The following is an 8,381-nucleotide window of genomic DNA, read 5'->3' as shown; positions in this document are numbered from 1 at the left end:
CAAAGTAACATAATTCAGTTTTCCTAAAATGACATTTTTCTTTATTTAACTTCAGCCCAGACTCTTTGATAGCCTGCAGCACACAACTTAAACGCTGATCATGCTCCTCCACTGTAGACCCATACACTAGAATGTCGTCCATGACGACTGCCGTGCCCACGTGGTCACTCAGGAGAGAACTAATTTCCCTTTGAAAGATTTCAGGAGCAGAGGATATCCCAAAGGGAGTCTGCAGAAGCAAAACCGACCTACCGGTGTGATAAAGGTAGTCAGTTTGCGGCACTTTGGATCCAGGGGGATCTGCCAAAAGCCGCTAGAGACGGTCCAATGTAGAAAAGAACTTTGCCCCAGCCAACTTTGGAGCTAAATCTTCTAATGTCGGCAGCACAAATCTCTCTCTCTTCACTGCCTCATTCAACCTTTTCAGGTCCACACAGATGCGCACCTTTCCGATTTTCTTTGCAACAGGAACAATGGGGGCACACCAATCAGTTGCTTCAACAACCTCTTCAATAACCCCCATAGACTTCATGCGCATAAGCTCCTTCTCCACTTGAGGCATGAGCGGGAACGGAATTCTACGGGGAGTAGAAATACTGTATGGGACTCATACATTCACTCTGGCCACGAGGCCCAAGTCGCAGGCTGCTTTTCTGCTCAATAAAGTGCTAACACACTGACCTCAAATCACGTGCACCCACATAGTGAATTTCCTTTGCTTGTACTCACAGCTGGCAAGAAATTTCCCCGCACAATCAATGCAGCCACCAGGACTATGGACATTTGTAGTAATCTTCGCCAGCTGGGGCTGTTGAGGCAGTTTCATAAATGCAGCAAAAGACATTACAGTGATATCTGCTCCTGTGTCAATCTTAAAATCAACTTTGGCTCCCATTACAGTAAAAGTAACCTTCCAATCTTCCTCTGAGCTTGGCCGTTCCACAAAAGACACTTCCTAACCCTCCTGGTCACTGTCCACCTGCATCTCCTTAATGTATTCAGTTTTACACACCACTGCAAAATGGCCCATTCTGTTACATTTTCTTCATCTTTTATCTCTGGCCGGGCATATAACACTCTGATCATGGGCACGGTAGCACCGTGTGCATCGGGCATGCTGCGCCCATCCACTTCTAGGTCTATCCATTATTTTAGATCTACCGCTCACACTGTGCCTTTCACTAGCAGTTTTCCTGGACTGTTGCACTTCATCCACAATACTCTCAGACCTCAGATCAGCACTTTGCTTTTTCACCAGTTCACTCTGGCGGGCCATCCTAATAGCCCCATCTAATGTTAAATCAGGCTCTAACCGCAGCTTCAGTCAGACTTCAGCATCTGCAATTCCAATCACTATTCTGTCTCTGATTTGCGCTTCTTTAGCAACACCAAACTCACAGAATTCAGCTTGTTCATACAGGCTGCGCACAAATGACTCCACAGATTCTCCCAGACGCTGATTACGTTTGTGAAAACAAGCTCTCTCATGAATCAAATTTCTTTTGGGCACAAAGTGGGCACTGAGTTTATCCATAACTATATCAAAGTTAAATTCTTCCCCCTCTTGGAAAGTAAAAGCATTGAACACTGGCTCCACATCTTTCCCCACAGAGTATAAAAGAGAATTAACTTGTACTTCACCACTCTCCTTGTCCAGCTTGGAAGCAATCCTGAAGTGCTGAAACCGCTGACGCCATGTGGGCCAAGCTGCAGGCTGAGAGAAGTCAAAAGGCTCAGGTGGGGTAAACTTTGACATCGTCATCGATCAGGAACAGAAGCGCAGGACAGAACTTCTGACACCATGTCATGAGATGCAGGACATATGCAGGACACAGCAATGATGGTACAACTCTATTTTATTACACAGCACAGAAACATACATCTAGTCAGGTTGATTGTACTAACTAACTGTGACACAGACTACCAGACCTAAGCCCCGCCCCCAAACTAGTGACATCACTTCCTGCTCTCATCACAATCCATTTTTCTTCGTTCTCTTGATATCTTTATTTGAAAAAGCAGGAATCTAAGCTAAGGAGCCAGCCCATTTTTGGTTCAGCACCCTGGATAGCGCTTGTTGATTGGTGGCTAAATTTAACCACCAACCAGCAAGTGAAACCCAGATGCTGAACTAAAAATGGGCTGGCTCCTAAGCTCACATTCTTGCTTTTCAAATAAAGATAGCAAGTGAACAAAGAAAATTGATAATAGGAGTAAATTAGAAAGTTGCTTAAAATTGCTTGCTCTTTCTGAATCATGAAATAAATAATATGGATTTAGTACCCATTTAAGCCTGCAGGCTGTGTACAGAGACATATTTACAGGATATGCTGAGGTGAGATATCTTCAATAACATACAAATAAGTACGTGCTATCGTAGTGGTATAGCACGAAATAAATAAGCTGCACTATCAATTTATAGCAGGTTTTTTTCTTCTTCAGATGACTGTATGGTGGAAACATGCGCTCAAAATATCCACAATCCAAAGAACTGAGGTTCCTCAAATAACCTAGCTAACTCCAAACGTGTGCCCTGTACTTCCCTGTGTAACTATTAGATCGTGATTTACTTTCTAATACATTTACTTGGTGTTTGCTTTCATGTGGTTTTATTTTTCAATAATTAAAAAAATAATTCGCATGCATTAGTGCAGCGCGCATTAATATAATATGCTTTAACTTTACATAAATAAATTATTAAACAGAGAAATATGCCCTAACCAGACATAATATCCTCCTCCATATAAGAAGCACATCGTTTTTATAAGGAATGTTGAAGTACTCAAGTAGGTCTAAAATCAAAGGAGGAGACACAAGAAAGCTCAAGCACCAAGCTCCCTATTTCTACGTCATTTGTTTCCAGCCAATAAGTGCTGGTTTTAGATTTCAGCTGTGACAGATGAGATGTATACCGGAGTTTAATTGGTTACTTTTTGCAGTGCCGGGGTAAAGCAGAAGCAGTGCTCCTGTCGCTTTGTGTTACTTAGATATGAGTGTCGGGTACTGAGACTGCTTGTCATGGCTAGGTTTGCTCTGACCATCGTGCGACAGTAAGTACTTTCATATATGGCTGTATCTTGTGTGCAAAATACCCAGCAGATATATTTTCTCCGGTAGTGAAACATCTTATATACTGTAGAGTCTTGGGGTATTGTGTAAGAGACAACAGATGCGTACCCAGATAATCTCTACTGGCAGACGTTATTTTCTATGGTAACAAGACTACAGTGGACACCCTAACACTATATATATTTTATATATCTGTCTCTTAACAATGAGCCCCTTCAAAAAGGCCATCCTAAAATGACTAATAATCCCTATTAAAAACTGGGATTTTTTGTTTTACTTGCATTTAAAGGGGTAATGTAACATTTACTGCAATGCGTTGTCTATTTAATAACGTGAATTTTGTGCAAACGTGTGATCATTGCATTATTTAGATATACCTAAGATCATATACATACTGTGACACCTGTCACAGATGGGTCTGTGAGCAGGCACAATGCGTGGGCGGAGGAGCATGGGTCATACTGACGTATGCACATTTAAAGGGACACTGAAGCCAAAACATTTTCTTTCGTGATTCAGATAGAGCATGCAATTTTAAACAACTTTCTAATTTACTCCTTTTATTCATTCTCTTGCTATCTTTATTTGAAAGATAAGGCAGTTAAATTTTTTGTTCAGAAATCTGGACAGCACTTTTTTATTGGTAGATCAATTTATCCACCAATCAGAAAGAACAACCCAGGTTGCTCACCAAAAATAGGCCGGTTTCTAAACTTACATTCTTGCATTTCAAATAAAAATACCAAGAGAATGAAGACAATTTGATAATAGGAGTAAATTAGAAAGTAGCTTAAAATTTGATGTTCTATCTGAATCATGAAAGAAAAGATTTGGATTCAGTGTGCCTTTAAGAGCAATAACTAAAACATTTAAAGGATAGGAAAGTCAAAATGAAACTTGCATGCTCTTTCTATCCTTTTTCTAAAATTAAATTGACATATCCTACACTACTGGCCGCTATGCACATTAGTCTCTTGTCATTGACTCACCAGATGTGTTCAGGTAGCTCCTATTAGTGCTGCTCTAGAGCTGACTTTAACTATGTGTTTAATATGTATGTGTTTCCCCCCCCCGACTATGTCCACAGGCAGCAGCATTCATATCATTTTGGCTCAGGATTTATTAGTGTAAAAGTGCAACACATTTTTAAGTGTTAGATTTCACACGTTAGCGTTGTTTGGAGTAGATGCTATTTTTAGAAGTTTCTTGAGCATTTATGTTTGGCAAAGCCTTATTGTTGAGATATTTGTTATTAGGCAATGCCTCTTGTGAAATATAGTTAGTTATTTTGAACTTCCAGAGGTGCAGAATAATATGTAAATACACCCTGTTTTTTTTCCTGACTTGTTGCTTATTTAGGTGTTCATAATTTATTTGCAAACAATTTTTATTTTCATTTTATTTTTTAAATCAGCAAAATATTCTGATGAGTGTTCATAAGTCAGCATTACAATTTTGATAGATGATATGTGAACACGTTTGTCATTCACTTGCCAAATCTACTTGCTTACATGTTCAAATGACCAAGAAAAAGTACATTTTTAAAATGCTTCACCCACTTTGAGAGACAAACAGAAAAAAAAAAATCTTTAGTTCAATAAAAATAAACTATTATAATCAAAATTATAAGCTTTGGGTTCTATAGAAGTTAAAGTTAGGAGCACCTCAACTTTGATGAAAGGTACTGATCCAAACACTCAAACCGTAAGGACCAGTTATTGATTTATGGTCCAAAATCTTTAATTGTTCCAGTGAGAGCCATAATCTATAATCCAGCAGCCATTTTTAATGGTCTACTGTTGTATAACTAATACACTACTAAGTGTTTAACTATAACATTTTAAATGAAAGGGTTCTTTGTTATAGACAAATATATCTTATATCATGTTATGCCATTACAGTCCTTTTGATGACATGGTGTCTTGCGCTTTTACTGCGCTAGTAGTAAACTTTTTGCGTGTCGGGCTGCGCTCGTATTAATTTTGAAACGGACACCTTCAGCAAAGGAAAATAACTAACTATTTTTCGGTTCTTTTGCTGCAGAATAATTAATTGAGCAGTTTTGCAAAGTACATAATTTAAAATTAAAAATAATTAAAAAGCGAAGCAGCAGGATCAGAATGGAAGTATGCAAGCAAGGTCCCTATCAGTAAGAACTAACAACGACAGTAAAGTCAAAATGAACTGGATTGGACAGAGCATGACATTTTAAACAACTTTCCAATTTATGTCTATTACCAATTTTTCTTAGTTCTCTTGTTATCCTTTGCTAAAGTGTAATCTTAGGTGAGCTAAGCAGCATGTATGTGTCTTCATCCATTTGGCAGCAGGGTTTGGAACAGTGTTTATTGGAATGTTATACATTGTTGCTAACACTGCTGCCCCAGACTGTTAAAGACGTACATGCTCCTAACCTCCTATCAGCCTACCTAGGCTTACTCTTCAACAAATAATAGCAAAAGAACAAAGTACATTTCATTATCAAAGTAAATCAGAAAGTAGTTTAAAATTGCATCCTCTATCTTAATCATAAACAAGTTAAATTTTGACTTTACTATGGACAGGTCACAATGATAGACTGTGTACGTTCCTGAGTCTGGCATTGCTGACATGTAATTAGTGTTGTTCTTGGAGTTTAAGGGTCACTAACTGCAGCCACTCTTGGTGCCGTCAAGGTATTGTTCCCTCCTGCCTTACTCCCTCAGAGCATCTGGGGAGCTTGTTTCCCAGATATGCATTGCACTATGGAGTAGGCTTCCAAAACACAGTAACATGAAACCAGGTGGCAGTTAATGAGCCAGGCAGTATGTAAGTTGAGCAGGTGAGAAGAGGGCAATATACTGTTATGTACCTTCAGACCCTGAGACTTAAAAGAACATGATGCATATACAGTTGTGCTCCTAAGTTTACATACCCTGGCAGAATTTATGATTTCTTGGCCATTTTTCAGAGAATATGAATAACACAAAAACTTTTCTTTCACTCATGGTTAGTGTTTGGCTGAAGCCATTTATTATCAATCAACTGTGTTTACTCTTTTTAAATCATAATGACAACAGAAACTACCCAAATAACCCTGATCAAAAGTATACATACCCCAGTTCTTAATACCGTGTATTGCCCCCTTTAACATCAATGACAGCTTGAAGTCTTTTGTGGTATTTGTGGATGAGGCTCTTTATCGTCTCAGATGGTAAAGCTGCCCATTCTTCCTGGCAAAAAGCCTCCAGTTCCTGTAAATTCTTGGGCTGTCTTGCATGAACTGCACGTTTGAGATCTCCCCAGAGTGGCTCAATGATATTGTCAGGAGACTGAGATGGCCACTCCAGAACCTTCACTTTATTCTGCTGTAGCCAATGACAGGTCAACTTGGCCTTGTGTTTAGGATCATTGTCATGTTGGAATGTCCAAGTACGTCCCATGCGCAGCTTCCGGGCTGATGAATGCCAATTTTCCTCCAATATTTTTTGATAACATACTGCATTCATCTTGCCATCAATTCTGACCAAATTTCCTGTGCCTTTGTAGCTCACACATCCTCAAAACATCAGCGATCCACCTCCGTGTTTCACAGTAGGAATGGTGTACCTTTCATCATGGGCCTTGTTGACTCCTCTCCAAATGTAGCGTTTATGGTTGTGGCCAAAAAGCTAAATTTTGGTCTCATCACTCCAAATGACTTTGTGCCAGAAGCTTTGAGGCTTGTCTCTGTGCTGTTTGGCGTATTGTAAACGGGATACTTTGTGGCATTTGTGCAGTAATGGCTTTCTTCTGTCGATTCGACTATGCAGCCCATCTTTCTTCAAGTGCCTCCTTATTGTGCATCTTGAAACAGCCACACCACATGTTTTCAGAGAGTCCTGTATTTCACCTGAAGTTATTTGTGGGTTTTTCTTTGCATCCCGAACAATTTTCCTGGCAGTTGTGGCTGAAATTTTAGTTGGTCTACCTGACCGTAGTTTGGTTTCAACAGAACCCCTCATTTTCCACTTCTTGATTAGAGTTTGAACACTGCTGATTGGCATTCTCAATTCATTGGATATATTTTTATATCCCTTTCCTGTTTTATACAGTTCAATTACCTTTTTACTCACAGATCTTTTGACAATTCTTTTGCTTTCCCCATGACTCAGAATCCAGAATCGTCAGTGCAGCACTGGATGAAAGATTCAAGGGTCTGTCAGGAGTCCAGAAACTCATTGACCTTTTATACACACACACTAATTACAAGAAAACAGAACACAGGTGACGATGGTTACCTTTAATAGGGATTCAAACCCCTTTGTGTCAACTTGTGTGCATGTTATCAGGCCAAAATCACCAGGGTATGTAAAACTTTTTATCAGGGTCATTTGGGTAGTTTCTGCTGTCATTGTGATTTAAAAATAAATTGCTTCAGCCAAACACTAACCATGAGTGAAAGAAAAGTTTTTGTGTTATCATTCATATTCTCGGAAAAATGGCCAAGAAATCATAAATTCTGCCAGGGTATGTAAACTTATGAGCACAACTGTATTCTGTTATAAATGTACTTTATTCTGTTGGTATCCTTTGTTGAAAAGCATACCTAGGTAGGTTCAGGCGCAGCAATGCACTACTGGGAGCTAGCTACTGATTGGTGGCTACACACATGGCTCTTGCCATTGGCTCATCAGATGTGTTCAGCTAGCTCCCAGTAGAACATTCATGCTCTGGATCTGACCTTAAAGGGACTTGAAACAGAAAATGTTTCTTTCATGATTCAGATAGAGAATTTCATTGTAATCAACTTTTTAAAGGGCCAGTAAACACACAAAATAATGTTATATAATTCTGCACATAGGGCAGAATTATATAACATCAGCTTAGCGCAAACTTTGTATCTTCAAAGATTAAAGTGAAAAAATGCTACAAAATTTACTATTGCAGTACGCCGCTCCTGGCTCTACTGAGCAGGTCTGTTTGTTTTCCGTAAGCCATCGCGCACGCTGTCTATTCACAGCCGGCCCCATCGCGCCATTAAACTCAATGTAACTCGCTCCTGCTACCAGAGCGAGAGCGAGTTACATTGAGTTTAATGGCGCGATTGGGCCGGCTGTGAATAGACAGCGTGCGCGATGGCTTAGGGAAAACAAACAGAGCCGCTCAGTAGAGCCAGGAGCGGCGTACTGTGATAGTAAATTTCGTAGCTTTTTTTCACTTTAATCTTTTAAGGTACAAAATTTGCGCTAAGCTGATGTTATAGTGCAGAATTATATAACATTATTTTGTGGGTTTACTGGCCCTTTAATTTGTTTCTATTATAACAACATTTTCTTCGTTCTCTTGGTATC

At 39.5% G+C, this 8,381-nt stretch overlaps 1 protein-coding gene across 1 annotated transcript in view; it reads left to right on the top strand.

Annotated features, from left to right (window-relative positions):
• The first annotated feature begins 2,945 nt into the window (after window positions 1–2,945).
• Window positions 2,946–8,381, top strand: part of TIGAR (TP53 induced glycolysis regulatory phosphatase) — a 43,016-nt gene continuing 37,580 nt past the window's right edge. The window contains exon 1 of the mRNA XM_053716210.1: window positions 2,946–3,050. Within this exon, the coding sequence (XP_053572185.1) occupies window positions 3,019–3,050 (32 nt within the window). The 5' untranslated portion in view covers window positions 2,946–3,018. The remainder of the gene's footprint in view (window positions 3,051–8,381) is intronic.

This window comes from Bombina bombina, chromosome 6 (genome assembly GCF_027579735.1).
Source record: "Bombina bombina isolate aBomBom1 chromosome 6, aBomBom1.pri, whole genome shotgun sequence".
Classification (NCBI taxonomy): domain Eukaryota; kingdom Metazoa; phylum Chordata; class Amphibia; order Anura; family Bombinatoridae; genus Bombina; species Bombina bombina.
The sequence above is the reverse complement of the archived record's forward strand: the minus strand, read 5'-3'. Positions and strand labels throughout refer to the sequence as shown.